At 42.6% G+C, this 22,394-nt stretch overlaps 1 protein-coding gene across 3 annotated transcripts in view; it reads right to left on the minus strand.

Moving 5' to 3' along the window:
• The window catches only part of CDYL (chromodomain Y like), a 94,078-nt gene that overhangs the window by 54,304 nt on the left and 17,380 nt on the right, over window positions 1-22,394 (minus strand). For 2 of the 3 annotated variants that reach the window (XM_053396989.1, XM_053396988.1), the window contains exon 2: window positions 5,217-5,874. In XM_053396989.1, the coding sequence (XP_053252964.1) occupies window positions 5,217-5,874 (658 nt within the window). The remainder of the gene's footprint in view (window positions 1-5,216; window positions 5,875-22,394) is intronic. The other variant, XM_053396990.1, reaches the window with a different exon arrangement.

Here is a 22,394-nt window from a genome sequence, read left to right on the forward strand (position 1 = left end):
AAATGCCATGTACTTTACAAAAAGAAAGAAAAACAAACAGATCCTTGCTCAATGATCTTAGAACTAAAAACATGCATTAAGAACCACTACTGAATAAAGGAAAACAGGGAAATAATTAATACCATACATCTAGCCATCATCAGCTCAGCATGGCATAAAATGAAACTCACAAAGGCATTGGCAGCTGAAGAGCTATTAAAACTTTAAAAATTTCTGTGGGATTATTTCAAGGAATGATTCAAAGAACAAATGCATAAATCTGAAAATGAAAAGTAAGAATATGACTTGTTTCCTATCAAATTGTCCGTGAGCTGTATGACTAATTCCTAACATCAATGAAACATTGCTTAGTTTGGCCCAGTTTCAAGATGCGTAAGCCAACAGAAAGCAATAGTGCAATATTAGTGAATGGTAAACCTAATGACAAGACAACAAATATAACTTATTGAAAATGCCAGTTGCAACTATCTCAGGAAACTCAAATTGGCAAATATTTAGGGTGGTGGAATTCAACAGTAATAAAATAGTTCCCTCAGTGCAAGAATTTCTGCTTGTCAAAACAGAACAAACTTCCCTCCCCCTGCTCACTGTTCTGGGGGTTATCCCAACCCCCCAAGTTGATTGGGGAGGGCCATGGGACACAAAGGATAGCAGGGACTGTCAGGGCTCTGACAAATGTGTAGCAGTGGCAGAATACCAGGGGATTGACCCAGAAGAGGGGACCAGTGATTTATGGGGTTTGGAGCCAGCCATGAGGCAAGAGCCAAGGCAGGGGGAAGAAGAATGGCCAGAGCCGTCAGAGATGAAGATGGGTGCACAGGACATGTTGGAGAAAGAAGCTATTCAGGCGAGGGATGGGCCAGTCAAATCCCCCTCCCGTCTCCTAGATCCCGATGGGGTGGGACTTGGAAGAGAGAAGCAAAGCAATGGCTTCCATGTAGGAGAAGTCTCATGAGGGTACATAAGCTGGTGGGGTGTGTGGTCCCGTTGCCACCGCAACTGCACCACAAGGTACAGATCTGGGGATATCCGCATAGAGGCTAGAAGGATGTGTATGGGCATACCCAGAGCACCATGGGAGTTGCTGTAAGGGCGTTCTTTTGTCAAATAATTAACTATCAGATGTATGCCTTCCTTGGCTAGGGGTATCCAGGACACAAGGGGCTGAGAGGAGGGCAAAGCCCCGTTTGAATTAGTGAACTCGTTGCACTGATTTCCACTAGCGCAACTATTTAATTGAATCCAATTCTTAAGTGTTTCTGACAGTTTTCATCAATGAAAAAAGCAACTGAGACAGGGAGTGCATTCATTCACATGCCACAGTAAGTTGTGAGTTAATGGCTTACTGTAAACCTGTCTTCAAACCATCACGATCTGAAGCCAAGGTTTGTTCTTGGCATGCCAATTATGGTTTGATGGACAAACCACAACTCCTAGTTCAAATGTAATGCTAAACCAAGGATGGGAGAGGCTCAGAACTTACAGGGTTAAGAGTTCTGAGTGATGACGCCTCACATTCTGAGGGCGGGCACAGAACACGGAAAGGGAGTGGTTTCTCCGTGTGCTTTCAGTCTGCGTGTTTGCTCCGTTGAGCAAGCAAGATGGGTGAACTGTCTCCAGGCAGGAGATTTATAACTGTTGTGTTTTGCTAAGGAATAAAGACTTTAAAGATAAGGAGACTGCTAAGTGTCGGCCTGAGTTATTACCACACGAAGAACGTTCAAGCTTCTGTTCCGCTGTGTTTTACGCTCTGCTGAGTCAAAGGTCCCAGGGGGAAAAAAGCAGAGCTGCGCAAGGGAAGTGTGCCGGACCCCCCGGACGAACTTGACCCCGAATAGGTTATGGCGATCAGCAATAAAGATAAGCAACGTTCGTGCGTGTGAGGAGGCTGCAGCCAGAGGCCAGCTGATGAGACGCTGGGGAAGAGAGACTGCAGGCAAAGAGGCTGAGCAGCAGCCAAAGGCCAGCTAAGAAGTAACTGGAGCCAGCTGGGAGGAGCTGAGATCTGCCGGACCGGGAGGTACTCGTGAGTAGGCCGGGCCCCGGGGGAGAGATGGCAGACAGCCATGAATCGCGTGCAGTCCCTTTTGAAGAGGCAGACGGGAAGGAGCCCTGGGTCGGTTGGCAGGCACTGAAGAGAGTGGGAGCCACACCAGAGGGGGCTAGACGCCAGCCTGAGGGACGCCCAGAGGGGGCCAAGAGCTGCACAGAAGCTGGGGAACGCCCAGAGAGTCAAGGAGGGGCTGTGGGACGCCCTGGAAGCCCAAAGTGGGCTGGAGCCGTGTCTAAAAGCTGCTGCGATGCTTTGACACGCCAGAGAGACAGGCAGCCGTGTGCTGGAAAGCTGCTGGAAGCTGGGAAGAGGAAAGCAGAGGCAAGCTGTTCCTCTGGAGGCTGTGCACCAAAGTTTGGGGGTGCAGGCCAGAAAGGCCATTCCAAGGGTCTTGAGAGTGCCCAGGCTGTTTGGCAGGAGCTGGAGGGGGTTTGCAGAGAAACCACAGCAGAAGCCAAAAGCCATTTTCCCAACGGCAGAAAAGCCTCGAAGAGGATTGCTGCTGGAGAGGTTGGGGGGGCAGAGAAGACCAAAGGCACGTTTGCAAAGTTTTCCACTAGGCGATGTTTTGTTTGTGCCTCGGCTGAACATCTGCGTCGCAACTGCCCACAGAGAGCAAAGGAGCCAAGGCAGGATGCGCCCAAGGTCGTTTCCCATGGGAACCAGCCCGGGAGAAGAGGCCAGCGTGGAAAGTCCCAGGGTCGGCCGGAAGGGGAGGAGAGCGTTTTTCAACTGTCTGCGTCGATGGCGGTTCTGGAGAACACCTGCAGCGAACACCCCAAGGTCGGGGGTAGCAGGAAGTCAGTTGCTAAGGCAACAAAGAAGGACAACTCCGGAGGGGGGAGAGTGCTACGTTGGGTTGTTGACTCAGCTGCGAATGCCCATTTGGTAACAGCGCCACCTGATGGACAAATGTGGAACTGCAAGGCTGTTTCAACTGAGAAAACAGTTAGATTTGCTACAGGTTCACAGGGTCGTGTAACCCATGTTTCTAACATGTTTGTCTCTTTTTTACAGGCTGAATTGAAGGTTTATGTTCTCCCTGAGATAAAACATTGCCTGCTGTCTGTACCTTGTCTTTTGCAGGAGGGATATTCTGTGAGTTTTGAAAAAGATGTTTGTACAATTTCCAGAGGTGGAAAGCAACTGGTACATGTTGAGAAAAATCAGAACAACCTCTTTGTTCTGGAAACTCCACTGGAGGAAAAGGGAGTGGGGAACACTCATGTTTCATGTGCTTGCGTGTGGCACAAGAGGATGTCACATGGGTCCTGTGAGGACGTTCAGATGTTATCAGAGTGCACCAAAGGTTGCAAGGTAAAAGAATGTGGTAAACCTTTGAATTGCAAGGCTTGCAGGAAAGCCAGAAACAAGGGATTTAGCCATCCCAGGGTAGAGAGAGTAACCACAAGGCCTTTTGAGCTTGTGCATGCAGACCTTTTAGGTATGCCACAGCCAAGTCTGGGCAAGGCCAAGTGGCTGATGGTGCTGACAGATGATTTTACTAGGAACGCATGGGCTTTCACGCTGAAAGCTAAGGAGGAGGCAGCGCAACTGATCAAAGATTGGGTTGCAGAGGTGGAACAGAGGTTCTCCACCAAGGTGCAAGGTTTCCAGTTTGACCGTGGTTCTGAGGTCACTGGGTCTGCTCTAAAGGGTTTCTTTCGCCAGAGGGGGATACGTCACAAGGTGACTTCGCCTCAGAAGAGTGGCGTGGCAGAGCTTAGGAGTAAAGCTCTGGTTCGAGCATCCGAGATTCTACTGGATGACTCTGGTTTGCCTCACAGTTTTTGGGGGGAGGCGGTAAAAACGGCCAATTTCTCGATGAACAGGTGCTACAATGCAGTGGTAGGTGACACCCCATATTTCTTGCTCAACGGACAGAAGCCACAGGTGCATTTCTTCCGTTCGTTTGGTTGCAGGGCCATGGTGCCTGTACCAGAATGGTTGCAGCAAGAAGGTGGTCCAAAGTACCAGGAAATGATCTTCTGTGGATATGAGCCTGCGACAAAAGGGTGGAGATTCGCATACCCAGAAGGTGATCAGACCAAGCTTCTGGTCAGTAAACAGGCTGAGTTCTTTGAGCAGGATGGTTGGGCAAGGCGCAAAGTGCGCTCTGACACTGTCTCAGATTGTCTGTCTGACTCTGAGGAGGAAAGAGAGCCAGAGCCTGAACCTGCTGGTGGAGACCAGGACCCTGAACAGAGTAGGGCGTCTCCACAGGTTGTTAAGGGAGTGTCCAAGAGTGAGCCCTCATCTCCTGTGCGCATAATGGAGAAAGCTCACAGACGTGTCAAGTCAGAGGGGGAGTCTTCTGATGAGGAAGACGCAAATGCTGGCCCCAGTGGGTCAGGAGGAGCACCCCAGTTTGTGCCCAGGCGGTCATCGCGGGCTACAAAGGGAATTCCACCTGAGAGGTTTCAGGTCACAAATGCGTGGGTTGGTTTCGCACAGTGCGAACCTGAGGTTTGTGAGGTTCAACAGGTGCCTAACAACGATGCCAGGAAGGGGCGGAAGGCAATGGGGAAGGTGTTGAACACTCAGAAGTCCTCTCAGAACGTGATTCGAGAGGGGGTGATGGGAGAGGCTCAGAACTTACAGGGTTAAGAGTTCTGAGTGATGACGCCTCACATTCTGAGGGCGGGCACAGAACACGGAAAGGGAGTGGTTTCTCCGTGTGCTTTCAGTCTGCGTGTTTGCTCCGTTGAGCAAGCAAGATGGGTGAACTGTCTCCAGGCAGGAGATTTATAACTGTTGTGTTTTGCTAAGGAATAAAGACTTTAAAGATAAGGAGACTGCTAAGTGTCGGCCTGAGTTATTACCACACGAAGAACGTTCAAGCTTCTGTTCCGCTGTGTTTTACGCTCTGCTGAGTCAAAGGTCCCAGGGGGAAAAAAGCAGAGCTGCGCAAGGGAAGTGTGCCGGACCCCCCGGACGAACTTGACCCCGAATATCATGGTTTGTGGCTAGCAGGGAGGAGCTAAGCAGGAACCACCTGCCTGCTCACAGTAAACCATTAAGCCATGGCTTACCGTGACATGTCAATGCACCTGTTGTGTGTAGCACAGCTGTTACGCCAAAACAAAAACACACTACTGCAAGCAATGAGCCGAACAACTTTTTGCTAAGGTACAAGGTTGCCAAAATATGCATGCACACTTACCTTTACCATTTATTGTTAATGCAGATGCAATGGTAGCTGTTACTGGCACAGGTATTTGTGGCACTAATGGGTGTATTCTTGGTCTGCTCCCCATCCTAGCCCGTTCTTCTCCAGGTCCTAATAAAGCTCCAACGGGTTTCTCTGCTGCCACTTCCGGTGCTACAGAATCCTCCTGATCTTGTTCAATGCGGTCCAGCTTATCCGGGCTTTCACTTTGAAAGCCATCCACTGCTGTCCGACTCTTGATAGGACTTTTGGGCACAAGAATTTTAATACCTGACTTTGCAAGGTCCATGTTTTTTCTACTGGAAAGAGGAGTGTTGTTTTTCCGAAACTTCTGCGCTGCAAACAACTGATTGTTTTTTGATTCATGGTCCTTTCCAATAACTAAGGACTTTGGGGTCTTTGAAAAAGAACTATTAGTAGATCTAGAAATTTGCTTTCTTGCATTATTTGGAGATGTCCTATTTGTCCTTGTTAATGTGCTTTCTTTTTGCTTTTCGTTGTGATGTCTGTTGAATTCATGTATATATTCCTCACAATTCACAAGGTGCTGTTCAGGCTCCCATGTGTCATCTTCACTCTCGTAGCCTTTCCACCGCACTAAATATTCCGTTTTCCCCTTCTTGTTTTTCCTTTTATCAACAATTTTCTCTACCTGTTGGAAGAAAGATTACAGATGGCGATGAAGACTTGCTTGTGAAAGCTTAAAAATGTACATGTGAAATACACGATGAACTACTTGCAGTAATATACTCAATAAAACAGCTGTTACTTTGCATATGCAGTAGAATCGTGCCCTTTAAATGCTGGCAATTAACTATACCCCTGCTTGTTACTCTATGAGATCAAAGAACCTGAAACTTAAACATCTTCCAATTATTTTGTATGTACTGAAAGTGAACAACTTGTTGTCATGGTGATGAGTAAAAGAGAAACTGTACCATGGCCACATGTTTAATCTGTTATCATGTGCACTGCTATGCTCCGTGAGCTTCAGTCATACAATGAAAATTACTATACCCATTGAACACTGCTCTGTCACACAAAGTAACCATGATTCATGACATTTAATGAGGTAGCTCATGGTTTTTGATGGAAAGAACAACTAGCAGAAGACAAGAGCTTTTATCCTTGGCAACAACATGCTTTGGAAAATCCTTGGACAAGTCACATCCCCATTATTTAATCTGTTAAAAAAGAAGGGAAAATGAGATTACAATGAGAAATTCAAGGCTTCATATGGGTTCTTTACATTCTTTCATCATTCCTCTCCCCCTACACACTGACTCTTTCTCCTGTAAGATAAAGGAGGTAAAATTTATTAAAGCTATAGGGATGTATAGCGTGGAATTGTGCTAGGAGAAAGCTAACACACCCCTCTTCCTTTACAAACTACAATCCCTTCCACTGCCTCAAAAACTGCTTCCGGGGATTGCAGTAGATCAAAAGGATTTCCAAAAGTTAGCTGCTTCATCTTATTGAGCAGAAACACTTTTTATTAGTGCAAAGCCTCCACTGACTACAACCCCATAGCATTTAACTCTTAAGTATTGTGTCAACGTATTACAGGAAACAAAATATTTCTCATTTTTAACTTGAAAACCCTATGGCTAAAGACATGATGACTTATATCATACAAACCATTTTAAATTGAAGTTAGTAGCAAAAAAATAAAAGTTTATACTAACTTATTCAAATGTCAAATATGTTCTCTCTCCCTCACACACAGTGGCTTCCTTTGCATGTTACAATAAATTACATTTGTCTTAAACCACACTGAGCATTCTTTGAATATAATGTATGATGGCCTGGTTCAAACGTCATGCTATATAACAATACTTTTAAAGTGTGGCAGGGGTTATTGTTTTTGTTTGTTATCATGTTACGTATTTTTGTGTTCTTATATTGCAAACCGCCCTGTAGTCCTCAGATGAAGGGTGGTATACAAGTCTGATGAGTAACTAAAATAACAATGCTAAGCCACAGTTTGTATTAAACAATGGTTTTAAATGATTTTAAATTATTGTACGCCTCCCTCCTTATACTGGTCTACAACCATAATCAAGTGTTGATTGATTGATTGATTGATTGATTGATGTAATCATAGAAATGTCTCGCTGCCCTGCAGGTTGTGTGCAGGGGAATGTTTGTGAATCAGCAGGTGTGTATGGGTGGCAGAAAGAAGGGGTGTTTTAATTCACCACCAGTATGTGGTGGCTCTCAACCACTTTCCCCTGGGGTTATGGAGCTGCCACAGGTTCCCCACCCTGTAGTCCTTCATCTTCAGGACCATGCCCTGAATCAATTCCCGCTGAAATGGAGCTCTTACGAGAGATTTCCCCAATGCATTACCACAAAGAACAAGTACTATTATCCCATCCATAAAGGAACAAGCATATGTGTTTTCCAAAGCATCTTCAACAAAACAGATTTCTCGCAACGTTCAAGACCAAAGTCCTATTTCTATAGTCACTCTGCATTGCAAAAGAATACAGCAACAAAATCATTTCCAGTAGATAAAAACATGTTGAGAGAGTGTCATCTAATCTAAGTTTCATTTTGGGCAATGGCTAGATCTGCGCATGTGTGTGTATAAATATATATGCCTCTGGGGAAAATTTATTGTATGAAAATGGATGTGCACACATATTTCCACAATATGTATTTGTGTGTATCTTAATAAAACCAGAATGCATTGTCAAGAGAGAGGGATCTAACATAATGGATACTATAATATAATACTGAAAGAAAACAAACACAGAGATGACATTAGTTTACTCAGCATGTGCTTTGCATTCAAAAAAGTAAAAATTACAATGAAGCAGTTAATTCTAAATAGATTCAAAACAGCAAATGTAGATCTCTCAATTTTCCAAAGATGGAGGCGAAAGGAGTAAAGGATGGTATCCACTACATTCTACTCACAGTAGACCCATTGAAATTAATGAACCTAAATTAGGTATGTTCATAATTTCAATGGGTCTACTCTATGACTCTTGTTGGATACAACACTAAGAACATTTCAATGACTTAGGAAACAAGACCTCTTGTTTGGGCACGAGCCAAAAGTAGATCAGAATGCACTACTAGATCAGAAGATGATCTTCAATGGTTTCTGACTCCCAACAGAAACAGCAAAAGTACTTTTCTTCTTCAAAATTGGGCTATAAAATCTCTAATCTGTTGCAATCCAGATGTCAATTTGTACTTGTATAAGCAAGTCATCCCTTTGTATGACTCATGAGACACAGCAACCAGCCAACTGGTCGTTTTTCTTACATAGACACCCACCATATATCTCCTATACAAAATAATCAAACATAAAAGAAACAAATCTTATCCAAACAGGAAGAAAGTTCTCCCAGGTTTGTTTTTTTAAATTACAGCAGAAATTTCTAAGAACATCTCAATCTCAAGTTGTAGAATAGAAGATCTTAACCCCAAGAACAAAATAAAAATGTATATATTTTACACTCTGTTTATAAAGAATAGGCTCACAACCCACACATTTCCAAGGGAAATTGGTCAGAGAGAATGAAATAAACACATTGGTACAGCCTATCAGGAAATTCAGCATCTGAGCATCATGAAAGATAGGTTAACATGCAGAGAATATCCAAAGTGTGGGATTTACAAGATGAAATAAATAAATAAATAAATAAATAAATAAATATTAATAATAAGGCACAAATTGAAGCAGCTGAGATCTCTTAGGTAATAGGATACTGATATATATGTGCAGTGTAGTGAACATATTTTTTTGCACAAATAAAGGTAGTGTTGCATCTGTATGTTGCACAATTAACAAGAGCAAAGGAAGAGCAAAGCATAAACAGAAAATATACTGCACCTACTTAAGATATATCTAAACGCTAATTTGTTAAGAAGGCATTTCTACAGTTGCATTACATGAACCCATAGCCTTTTCTACTGGCAAGTCCCATTTAACAGTTACTAGTGCTGAAATCCTTCATGGTTGCATCTAAAGTATTGACTTCTTACCAGTTTGTTTGAAGAACCTGAAAAAATATACTAGCTTGCTAATAGGCAAGCACAGTGGTACCTTGGTTTACGAACTTAATCTGTTCCGGAAGTTCATTCTTAAACCAAAACTGTTCTTAAACCGAGGCAGCTTTCCCTAATAAGGCCTCCTGCCGCCAGTGCCCTTCCACCATTCAGATTCCATTCTTAGGCCGAGGTAAAGTTCTCAAACCAATACACTATTTCCAGTTTTGCAGAGTTTGTAAACCAAATTGTTCTTAAACCGAGGTACCACTGTACCTGTGATTCAGTGATGGCCATGAAGGAGGGAAAGCCCTTTCTCGTCACCGGCACACCACATTTCAAAGCTAGTCACATAGGCAGGTAGCCAAGACTCACCTCTTCTCCACCAGCCTGCTCACTCACCTGTATGGAATTTCTGGTCCTAATGGCTACCAGACAAGTTATTAACTGTAAGGCTGAGCTTACAAAGAAAATAATATTTTGCCTGCTTTGTGACACTTTTCAGCATTCAAAAGGCTTCCTTACAGTATTGGCTCATAGGTAAAATGTAGAAGGCCATCAAAATCTAATGTGTACACAAAATATATTGAACAACCAATCTGGTAAAGTCAAGCAAATAAATAGGGGAAAGTAAGTGTGTGTGTGTGTGTGTGTGTGTGTGTGTGTGTGTGTGTGTGTAAAAAATTTATCTCTTTTTCAGATGTGGTAGTATAAAATTGTAATTCCTGTGCTTCAAAATGTACTTCATACAAGCCTCTATTATTATACTTAGTTTTTCATTTTAAGTGGTTAACCATTTCTGAAGCAGTCTCATTTCTACACATTTATTTATACTAAAAGCCTCACTGCAACACAAGAGCCTTTTTATGTGAGAACTGTTTGTGGAAATGCTTTGAACTAGTTTTTTAACCTAAAAACAAACGAGAAAAGGGTCTTTCCATCCAGGTTTAGGTATTCATCTGATTTCCAGTTGAGGTTTCAAACAAGAAATTGAATATCTAAACTCCAGTATTGTATTTTAAGGCTACACTTATCCACATTTTTTATTTTTGAAATTTTGTTGAAAAGTATTAAGGGAACTTGACAAGAGAAGTCACAGATAAAAGTTTTACTTTACCATACAGTGTATAATTTTGAAAAAGTACTCGAGGGACTCCAAGCTCTAGTTTCAAATGAGCCCCTCCCATCAAGGACTTCTCTATATTTAGCTCCTGTACACGAACACAATGTCTTAGGACTTAGTTCCTATGCATATACATCTGGGAAACTGCATTAATTCTTGAAACCAGTTCAACCCCTTACAACTGCTCCCAATCCAATCAGCAAAATTCAGTATATGCATACACATCCTTAGAAATCTAGGTTGAATAAAAGCTACAAACCAATTTCTCTACATTTGCTATCAGTTCAGTAGCGGTCATTTATAAATTTATTACATTTAAATCACATCTTTCTAAAAACATCTGTATTCAAAGCAGATACATTATAATAGAATTTAACAACAGCTAAAGCACAATAAAAAAGTACAGTGGTACCTTGGGTTAAGTACTTAATTCGTTCCGGAGGTCCGTTCTTAACCTGAAACTGTTCTTAACCTGAAGCACCACTTTAGCTAATGGGGCCTGCTGCTGCTGCTGCGCCGCCAGAGCACGATTTCTATTCTTATCCTGAAGCAAAGTTCTTAACCTGAAGCACTATTTCTGGGTTAGCGGAGTGTGTAACCTAAAGCGTATGTAACCTGAAGTGTATGTAACCCGAGGTACCACTGTATATTAGAGCTACGATTTGAAATTACAAAGCAGATAATGCAGCAATCTGCTGAAAGCAACTATGAGGTCAGATTAAATCCTTTAGGAAGGGCATTACTTTTGTCTTAACTACCAAGAAGAAACTTGTCCATGATCACCCACCACTTCTCAAGACTGCAGGAGGACACAGAAGTTGGGCCTCAATGTATTATCACAATGATTTGGCATATTTATAAGGGTGCATCCACTGAAAGCATAGTTCTTCTTTCTCCTGCTTGTGAGCTGGGCGAAGAGATCAGGAGAGCAACCACACAGGTGAATACTTTCCCAATTACGGTCTCCATGCATTTAAAAAAGGGTCAAACTGCAAATACACAAAGGTGAGCTCGCTTTTGTGCAAGGTAAAGGGAAATTCTCTGCTCCCCTGCCTTACTGCAAGGAAAGGAAGGGGAAATTGCTGGTTTGGCCTTGCACTGCTGAGCTACGGTCAGTGGAGACCACAGCCATACAGCAACCAAGAATGCCCCAGCCTTACTTGCAACCTTGCAGCTGGAGAGAGCAGCTGTGGTTGCTATGCAACTGCGGAGCTAATCAGGGACCAACCTCAAGGTTGGGACTCAGGATCGGCTTTTAGGTATGACGGTACAAAATGAAAGCCAAGATGCTTCATATAAAACAACAGGAAAACATTCATGCAGTCTAGTAATTCCACCATAATATTCTATGCACCCCAGTGTACTTTTTAAGATTGGGGCTCTTACAAAGTTTGGACATATAACTGTAGAACAAGTAACACTCTCACACTTATCTTAGTGACTGAGGTTGAAGAATCCAGTAATGGCCAATTTATTACAGATGCACGAGTCACCTGATCTAATGTGCCAATTTGTAAATTCTAACAAACTAAGGGAACATTAGAAATCATTTTGAGATCGAAAACTTAAGGAAGTAATTTTGGCTGCAACATAAAAGGCATCCTCACTTCTGGCTCCAGGATGTGTGTGGTCACCGTCGTCCCCCGCCCCATAGGTTCCCTTGAATTTTGAGGGCTATCATCTCTCTATTAGCTACTGGGTTACTGCTCTCTTAGAACTCCCTCTGGGTTACAGTAGGTCAACCTAACCCATCTCCCAGTGGAAGGGGATGTTGCATATTAGCATAGGCATCAAAGCGTAATTCTGGTCATGCTTTTCAGCTTGGCACTCTTTCCAATCTTCTTCCCCCTGGCACTCCCTAGCTTCTTTGATATTTTCAGCCTAGCTAAAAACCTAAGGGAATGTACAGACTCACACTGCCACTCCTTTCACTCACTATTGGACAATTCAAGTACCCAACAACTTCTTCTGCTTTGAACTAAAAAAGGCTTGCCTGTTTTCAGTTCCCACCATTGCCTTTGTCTGCATGGGAACAGAATCAGTCCACAGCTTGTTTTTGAAGAGGAAGCAAAACCCGCAACAGTAGCTTGTTAAAAAGTGACTTCTCTACCCTTGGTATGGGGTCCATGTGTCAAGCTCCCAGGTTTCTCGCTAGTCCCCAAGAATTCCCCATTCTTCCTCCTATAGGAAACAGGTAAATATTTGTGTTTCTAATATATGTGCTCCAAAGGTCTGCACTTTTATTTGCCATGGTTTCTCTCTCCTAACTCTACCAGCTCCTTGCGTTGCACATACCAGTGTGAACATGTTGGCTGAATGCGTTTGTATATGTTTGTGAACTATCAAGGACATGCATTAACAGGGCATTTCCGGGCAGAGAAGATTCCCTGCCAACCCATTTACTTCACCAGGTACCTGACCATGTCAATGTGGGCTCTGGGAAGCCAACTTGCAGCCTGTGGTCTTCCTTATGTGTGGCCTTTCACTGTGTGAATGCTATCAAAGGGAATTTTTTCATAAACCCCCAGTGATAGCGCAGCACTGGGGGAATTGTAGGCACCAAGCATGAGCACAACGTACAAATCAAATTGAAGCCTCTAACTAACTTATGCAAATACGCCCTTGCAGACAGTTACGTATGTATAAGGCACATCTCTTTAAATGGAATATTAAGATTCATAACCATAAGCTTAATTTTAGCTCTAGAGCAGTGTTTCCCAAACTTGGGTCTCCAGCTGTTGTTCAACTACAACTCCCATCATTCCTGACCACTGGTCCTGCTAGCTAGGGAAGCATCTTAAAAAGCAGAGACATCACCTTGCCAACAAAGGTCCGTATAGTTAAAGCCATGGTTTTCCCGGTAGTGATGTATGGAAGTGAGAGCTGGACCATCAAGAAGGCTGATCGCCGAAGAATTCATGCTTTTGAACAATAGTGCTCGAGCAGACTCTTGAGAGTCCCGTGGACTGCAAGAAGATCAAACACATCCATTCTTAAGGAAATTAGCCCTGAGTGCTCACTGGAAGGAAAGATCGTGAAGCTGAGGCTCCAATACTTTGGCCACCTCGTTGAGAAGAGACGACTCCCTGGAAAAGACCCTGATTTTGGGAAAGATGGAGGGCACAAGGAGAAGGGGACGACAGAGGATGTGATGGTTAGACAGTGTTCTCAAAGCTACAAACATGAGTCTGACCAAACTGCGGGAGGCAGTGGAAGATAGGAGTGCCTGGCGTGCTCTGGTCCATGGGGTCACGAAGAGTCGGACATGACTAAACGACTAAACAACACTTCTAGAGGATTGTAGCCAATGCTTGTGCATTGAGTTCCATTTGCAAAACTGGACTTTCCCCTCTTCTCTCCCTCAAAATCTGCTCTGGAGGAAGAGGATAGGAAAAGAAAGGTCAAATGGACAAGCAGAAGTGTGCTGTGCTAGAGGAACAGCAGTGCTGGACACAGCCCTTAGTCTAAAGAATAATTTAACTAGTGAGTAATTTCTTATGAATTGTCCTCTGTTTCAGAGCGAGAATTGCAGAGCAACATTTGCACATCTGGTAACAAAGGAAGGGGGTGAGCAGGAGTCATAAAACAATTTGAACCCTAAATTGCTTACACTTCTGTTTTTGAGCCTGAATTTCCACGCCTCTTTTGAAATAATGTTAAAATAATTTGAAAATCAATTAACTGTTCTGTGACCCAAGTATATTTGTGACAAAACATTACTTAGGGAGCACTTTAGCATCTCAAATACTAAGCCTGAGCTCTGCACTGTTACGTGTACTAATGTGGTGAATATTTTTTGCTGCATTATGAATCAAAGTATTAACACTATTTGAAAGTTTTGAAAAGTCATTGGGAGGTGTATCAAGAAAGATATGATAATTCATATTACACTACTTTATGCGCAGATAACTTTCCTTGGGTTAGGTTACTGTCATTTGGATTTACTCAGGCACTGCTACTCATACAACTTATTTTACTTATATATTTAGTAAAGCTTTGAAGGCAGAATACAAGAATTATGCATCTTAGACCAGCCTTCCCAATCTGGTGCCCTCCAAATGTTTTAGACTACAATTCTCATCAGCCCGTTAGCATGCTCAATTGTCAGGTATTATGGGATGATAGTCCTAAAATCTGGAGTGCACCCAGTTAAGAAAAGACTGCTATTAGTCAAGTGTTTCTCAAACTTTTAATACCTTAGATCACCAAACCAAACTTTCTGATGGCTCCCCACATTTCTACTTTTATATAATAAAATTATGTTTATGTTTTCTCAGGCCATAGAATGCTGGTAGATGAAATGGACAAGTCAGTAACAGTAGCCTTTCCCTGAAACTAAGGGAGCCAGCAGAAAACCTTATTTTTTATCTCAGTATTTCCCTCCTGCATCTCCATTAATTACAGAGTTAAATAAAAAGATGAACACGGCAGATCATGTTTATCGTTAAAAGCTAATTTCAAGCTAAAATTAGAACGATTGTAAGGATTATTTAGGCAAGTAATTTAGCCTCGGTTTCTTTACCAGCACTATTATCTTAATCATCGTTCATGATTAACCCCAACCCTTCCCATCAATAATATTCCATGTAATAATTCATGTACAGAAAAACCCAAAAGAGGCCAAAGGCCAGCTGAGGGACCACTGGAAGTAGCTTGAAGTTGCATTCCACCAGCAGAGAAGAGCTGTGCTTGTGGGCCAGCACTTACACTCCCAGTACAAACCACCCAGTATGTGAGTGGAAAACTCCCTCAGAGAACATATACCACTAGGGTTGTCGCACTGGCCTGAAACAAAGCATTCTGAGGGGGTTTCTGAGGCAACCTTAGTCCTCAAGTCTCCAACATGCCCACAGTGCAGGCTCAAAACTACAGAACTTGTACAGTTAATTTCCTTCCCAATTGTGGTGGTGGGGAGGGGGTGGTGTTGATGGAAAATGGAAAAGACAAGTTTGAAAAACCCACCCTGGACCTCTTCCCTGGCTGGAAGAAGCCAGTGGCAATTTGGATGCAGCAGAGCAGCCTCCACGGTCTTCCTTCAAGCAAAATAGAACTGCAGACTTAGTTATAAAAATGTCTGTCACATAGGGAGAAGGAAAAAGAAAGCACATCGACTCCAGTGGTATGGAGCTGTATTCTACATTGCCCTGAACAATTTCCTTTTCTTTTAGATACTCACACTTCAAGCTTGCAATCTCAAACGTAACGGCACTCGTACCAAACGCGTTTGACACAAAATCACCACCGCTTCATTATGGCTAAGTAAGAAACAGGGATACCCTTAATATTTAAAGAACTGCAGAGAGTTCTTTCATGAATTACTAAAGAAACCATAACAACCCATGGGGAAACTCATAAATTTGAGTTTATGAAGAGAAAATGCCAGAAAATCTATTGGATTCTTTCATTCCATTGTATGTTCCTTTTCCTGGGACAAAGTACATTTTACTAGGCCCTAGGGGCACACCTGATAACCCATGAATTCCTATTTTGCTAACATGGACGGGGCGGCTACAGCAGAAGCAGCAATGTCCCAATGAAACGGAATTTTAAAAGCACTGTCCATCACTGCAGGCCACAGTCTCCAAGTTATATCACCTCCTAAAAACACATTCTTGTCTGAATTGTAATTTGGCAATATCTTGCACATGAAGTGAAGCTGCCATGGCTATATTAATAAGCACTGCTCAATTAGCATAAAATGTTAAATACTGCCTCTCTCACTGATGAAGCAACCGAGTGGCAGATGAAGAATTTATTAAACGTAATCGTCAAAATAAATCAAACATTTGCCAAAATAATAGACAATAGATATAGGTGATATGGACAGTTCTCAGCTAAGATGCAAAATTTTAAAACCTTTTATAAGGCTGTGTTGCCCAAGGACCAGTTCTGCCACCATTGATGATGTGTGGGGTCCTCACAGATACTCAGCTTGGAAAAGTCTCTATATTGTTTGGATGTCGCTTCATAAAGGTATCTATCAACCTGCAGAGTTTCCATCAATACCACCAGTGAGCCAGTGTGGTGTAGTGGTTAAGAGCGGTAGTCTCATAATCTGGTGAACTGGGTTCGCAACTCCGCTCCTCCACATGCAGCTGCTGGGTGACCTTGGGCTAGTCACACTTCTCTGAAGTCTCTCAGCCTCACTCACCTCACAGAGTGTTTGTTGTGGGGGAGGAAGGGAAAGGAGAATGTTAGCCGCTTTGAGACTCCTCAGGGTAGTGATAAAGCGGGATATCAAATCCAAACTCTTCAAATCGAAACTCTTCTTCACTAGCAGTCTAAATTGAGAAGGTAAAACCCTTTGGGCAAGGTTGCTGTTGTGGCACTTCTAAAGTACCAAATCCCTCCCATTTTAAGGTGATGCAGTCTCACAATAACACCTGTAAATGACCCTAAGTAGTGAAATGCACTTTTTCAGGAAGCACTGCAAATTCCCACGTAAGAACAATACGGTAAGCGTTATGTCACTCATCAGTGTTTGTACTCTACACCCAAAAGGTGCACCCAACTCCCATTTGGACCCCACACATTTACACGTAACACCCACAAATGTGGGGTGAACCAAACCCTACTATCACCTTCATGCCCTTTGACTTCCTTTTTACATCTGAAGCGCCTTCCCTTTGCAACTGAACTTCTACATATAGAAGAAAAAACTAACTACGCTATCCCCGTTCTACGTGGGGAGCTTTGGGAGAACCCAAGGACATTGCAATCAGCCCCCCCCCCATTATAGCCTTTTGTATGGATGTTTGAAGAGAACTTAATACTGAGACCACACACATCAGTAGAGAAGATGGAAGCCCTAGCCACAGTGAATATTTCAGAGAAAGCACTCATGCCCCCTTCCACCCGGAAGAGGTAACGTGTTCTCCCTTCAGATTTGGTTTCTTATTTGTTTGCCTAACTTTCCAAGACTCAGGGACGCGGGTGGCGCTGTGGTCTAAACCACTGAGCCTAGGGCTTGCTAATAGGAAGGTCGGCGGTTTGAATCCCCGCAACGAGGTGAGCTCCCATTGCTCGGTCCCAGCTACTGCCAACCTAGCAGTTCGAAAGCACGTCAAAGTGCAAGTAGATAAATAGGTACCGCTCCGGTGGGAAGGTAAACGGTGTTTCCGTGCACTGCTCTGGTTTTGCCAGAAGTGTCTTAGTCATGCTGGCCACATGACCTGGAAAAACTGTCTGCGGACAAACGCCAGCTCCCTCCGCCAGTAAAGCAAGATGAGCGCCACATCCCCAAAGTCATCCGCAACTGGACTTAACTGTCAGGGGTCCTTTACCTTTTCTAACTTTCCAAGAAGCTACCCATGCCAGCTCAAGGAAGTTTACATACACCTTATTAGGCCTCCTATGCTCCCCATTTGCTCTGGCTCAATCTCCCTCAGCATTTGCCTTGTCTATCTATGGCTTCGATCCAAAGGTGGATAAAATGTGATCTTGTTAAGACTCCAACCTCCATCAGTCTCAGACAGAATGGCCAATAGCTAAGGATGATGGGAGCTGGAGTCCACCAACATCTGGGGGCAGGCTTGCTACCCCTGCTTCAATAATTGCAAATTTAATTAAAATGCTGTGTGTAGATTTCCTGTGATTTTTGGAAGATGCCATGGCCTCTGGGCTAGTGCAATAAAAAAAAATATGACGGTGTATTTCCTATGGCTTGGTTTCTTTTGAGTGACAATAATAGATCTATAACACAGAGAGTGACCCTCTATGTACTGGCTGCACAAAAAAAATCAGGAAAAATAAGTTAGATAAAACTGCTATAAGTTGCTTTGGTGGTTCAGAGATTTAATCTGAAATCAAGATAGATTTAAGCTTGTTGGGTGTCTCTGGTATCTTCTCTCTCTTACATTATGGATGTCAGCTTATATTATGGATGGATGTTCGGTATTAATTTATTAATACTATTGCTACAAGTGGCTAAAACAATAAACTTATGAACTATGTCATTCTCTGGGGAGAAACAATTGTGTAGTTGACTGTCTCCTACACCTCCGCTCATTGTCCCTATTCTGGCACATTGATTCCTATATAGGAAACTGCAAATTCAAGTCTCTCTTGGATGTACATATAGACAAAAGGGTTATGTTAACAATTGTCTCTGGAGAGTAGAGGTAAAAGCAATTTGTATAGAATTATTAACAAATGCAGCGGGGGGGGTTTAGAAACCCCTCCCAGTTTTATAGTAGTCACTTAACTAAATGTTATAGTAGTACAGTAGTACTGTATACAAGGCCCTTCATTCATATATGGCCTTGTGAAGCCTACAGGCTGAATGGCTAGCATTTTTTTTAAATGGGCCGTTAAATTGATGTTCTGAAAGTTTACGCCCTGCAGATAACAGGTCAGCATTTCACTAAAATGATTAGAATCTGTTCCATTGATACAATTAACACTTGCAATTCAACAAAAGGAAGCTTCACAAAGGATGTTTTTTTATAGCTTAGCTGAATTCTTCATTTTAAAGTCTAATTTATTTACAACTATAAAGAGCTTTCTTCAAGATAAAGAGCTGGCCTTAACATTCTACTCATTACCCTCTGAGAACTCAACATGAGAGCTTATTGAAATGTAATAGGACGTACAGGCCACTGAAAATGCACATGGGTGCTGCGCAGCGTGGGCTAACAAACTGCGCTGGTTCATATGGATGCAATATCTGCACACTAGCACAGCTGCCTCACATATCATAGACAGGTGGTAGGAAATGCTGTATGCGTACAGGCTGGCAAATGAGCTTTCAAATGTTATGCCAGCTGCGTGGAGTGCCTACATGCGTAAATGCTTTCCTATAGCTTCCACAAGGCAGGTGTCATGTCAACATGAGCTCCGAAACCTTTCAAATGCAAACAAATTACCTCATGTACTCCATATCTCCTAACAAGCTATTTATGAGCATCCTGTTTCCCACCCCAACTTCTCTGTCCAACTGGTTGATGGAGCATGAGAACACTGAGGTTATTGTGAGATCAGAGGCTCTGAGTGCTTGCTTCTGCTGGTTGTGTGAGCTGCTATGGTGTGTAATAGTTTTCAATACCTCTCTCGCCCTGACCTAGCCACTGTGATCCACGCGACGGTCACCTCCAGACTGGATTATTGTAACTCGCTCTACGTGGGGCTGCCCTTAAGACTGACCCAGAAACTCCAGCGGGTGCAGAATGCTGCAGCGAGACTCCTTACGGGGTCTTCGCTGCGAGATCACATTCATCCGGTGCTATATCAACTGCACTGGCTCCCGGTGGAGTACAGGATCAGGTTTAAGGTGCTGGTTTTAACCTTTAAAGCCCTATACGGCCTTGGACCCTCGTACCTACGGGACCGCCTCTCCTGGTATGCCCCACAGAGAAACTTACGGTCTTCAAATAAAAATATCTTGAAGGTCCCAGGCCACAGAGAAGTTAGGCTGGCCTCAACTAGAGCCAGGGCTTTTTCGGCTGTGGCTCCGACCTGGTGGAACACTCTGTCACAAGAGACTAGGGCCCTGCGGGACTTGACATCTTTCCACAGGGCCTGCAAGACAGAGCTGTTCCGCCAGGCCTTTGGCCAGGGCACAGCCTGACTCCCTCCCTCGGCAATCTTCGCGGAGCTCTGGCCCAATAGTGGCCAGTGGCTTGAATTTAATTAATTTTATAATGAATGATTTTAGAGTGTTTGTTTGTGTTGTACTTTTGTATTGTTTTATTGTTGTTAGCCGCCCTGAGCCCAGCTTCGGCTGGGGAGGGCGGGATATAAATAAAATTTATTATTATTATTATTATTAATAAGGGTGTTGGATTCAACTACCGCATTCCACTAGCAAGAAGGCAGTGCAAGGATTCACACTGGTGCGATAGGACTTTCCCACACCCCCTCCTCCCACAGCGCTTCCCTCAAATCCACTCTGCAGGGTTGGAAGAACCCCCAGAACACTTGCACTGGCAGAACAACCTCCTAGCGCTATGCTGAGTTCCAGCTGTGATTTGGAAATCAGTTCCAACAGATAAATACACTTCCTTGCAGCTGTAAAGATGGCGGTCAACAAGAAGTAAGGTTTATCTCCACATTTCTTTATGACTAAAGGTAAGAAAACTCGAACCACCGACAATTAAGTTAGTTTCATATTACCTTTACGACCAGAAAAGCATGGCCATCAATAGAAAAAGGAAGCATTTGGGGGGCTAGTTCTGTTTCAGCAGGGTTTGTTCTTCTATATGATTATTTTATCCTTAACAAAAAATTTCCACCAGTCTTCCCAAAAGAGATGTTAAGCTAACCAGCCTATAATTTCCAATATCCCCCCCAGATCCCTTTTTTTTTAAAAAAAGTGTTACATTGGTCACTTTTACATTGGAGACTGATCTGAGGAACAAGTTGCATCTTTTGTTAGAAGATCAGCAATTTCCCATTTGAGTTCTTTGACAACTCTTGGGTGGATGCCATTTGGACTTGGCAATTTGTCAGGTTTTTACTTTTGTCTTTGCCTATTAGGCCTCAAACTTCATTTCTCGTCACCACTGTCTGTATCAGTTCCTCAAATTCCCCTCCTGCAAAAATTAGTTCAGCACAAAATATTCCATGTTTTGCTTTATGTTTGTTTGTTTTGGCTATTCAGCAAAGATTTCTGATTCTTCACATTTTGTTTGGAAACCAGTTTCCTGGTTTTCCATAGACATTTTACTATGTATATAGCTGGGATTCCACTTCAATGGGTTAAATCCAGATTAAGTTGGTTGAACAGAAGTCTCATTGAAACCAATGGTACAAGTTACTAATGAATAAGTGAAGTTCCACTGAAGTCAACGGGAACCAAGTTCAAGTACCAGTAACTTACAACCTGTCCATCGCATTGTCTTCATTGCTGTTCAGCTCCATTTTCAGTTTTCCTATCCTATTATTTCCCCAGTCTCAACCTATTGTTGAGATTTGTTCTAAAATTGCCATTTATGAACATCTGGAACTCAGCTGGCAAGGCATTAAGTACTTGAAAGCTCTTCTTACCTTTGTAACCATCCTGAGTTGTTCATTTATTATTTTTCTTCTGTTTATCATGCAACAGAGATGATGAAGATTCACTGTCAAGTTTAGATGTAGATTTTCATTTCTCCAAATCAGCTTTACAAAGGTAAAGTTAGTGACTTCAGTTGATGCTATCCTGGTTTTAATATTATAAAATATTGTAGAAATGTGCAAAGTTGTTAAAAGTTGCCTTCAACTGAACCCAAAATGTGGCTGTGGCTTTTTAGAAGCAAAATACACACACACACACTCAGTTTCCTTTTTGATTTTTACTTGTCCTAGCTGTCTGTGGATGCCTTCTTTCAGGATAGCTTTCTCTCATTCTAGTTAGCAAACTAAAGTCACCTGCATAGCTGACTGCTGGCAGTTTTTATCTACATTCCAGTGATTACCTTTTACTTTCATTATGATCTTTCACTGAAAGAATACAGATGGCAAGATATTATTGACACCAATAACAATCTCAACTGGTATAATCAAATGCATTATGCACTATTTTATATGCTTTCTTGTCATAAATCATGATCCTTAATTTTTTTTTATCATGTATTAACAACACCTGCATATTACTCTTTAGAAGATATATAACTGGTTGCCTTCAGACAATAATTCCAGTCTCCAGTTAATATGAATGGGATATATTTCTTGCTGAGATCTCGGCAGGCTGTTTTTCAATTTAGGTAAGTAGAGATAAGCTTATATGCAATTTGTATACAACCAATTTAGTTTGTTTTTAAATGTTGAGTATATATGATTCATGCAATGCATCGTCTTTGTTTATACAGCCCCTGAAGGAGGACTTTAAACAGTAATTGGCCAAAATTGGGCTGCTTTGAAAATAAAATCCATATCTTTTCAGCATCTTGAGACCCATTCTGTTTTGTTTTGGGGTTCACTTTGGATGTTTTTCTGGTTTTTACATTTCTTGAGAAAAACTAACTGATCGTGGTTTGCTGCTCAAACTAAAGAGGAGCACACTGGAAGCATTCCAGTGTTGTGTATTAGCATGTGGAAAGCCATGGTTTAAGGCTTACCATGCCTTCAGA

Source organism: Podarcis raffonei, chromosome 7, assembly GCF_027172205.1.
Source record: "Podarcis raffonei isolate rPodRaf1 chromosome 7, rPodRaf1.pri, whole genome shotgun sequence".
NCBI lineage: Eukaryota > Metazoa > Chordata > Lepidosauria > Squamata > Lacertidae > Podarcis > Podarcis raffonei.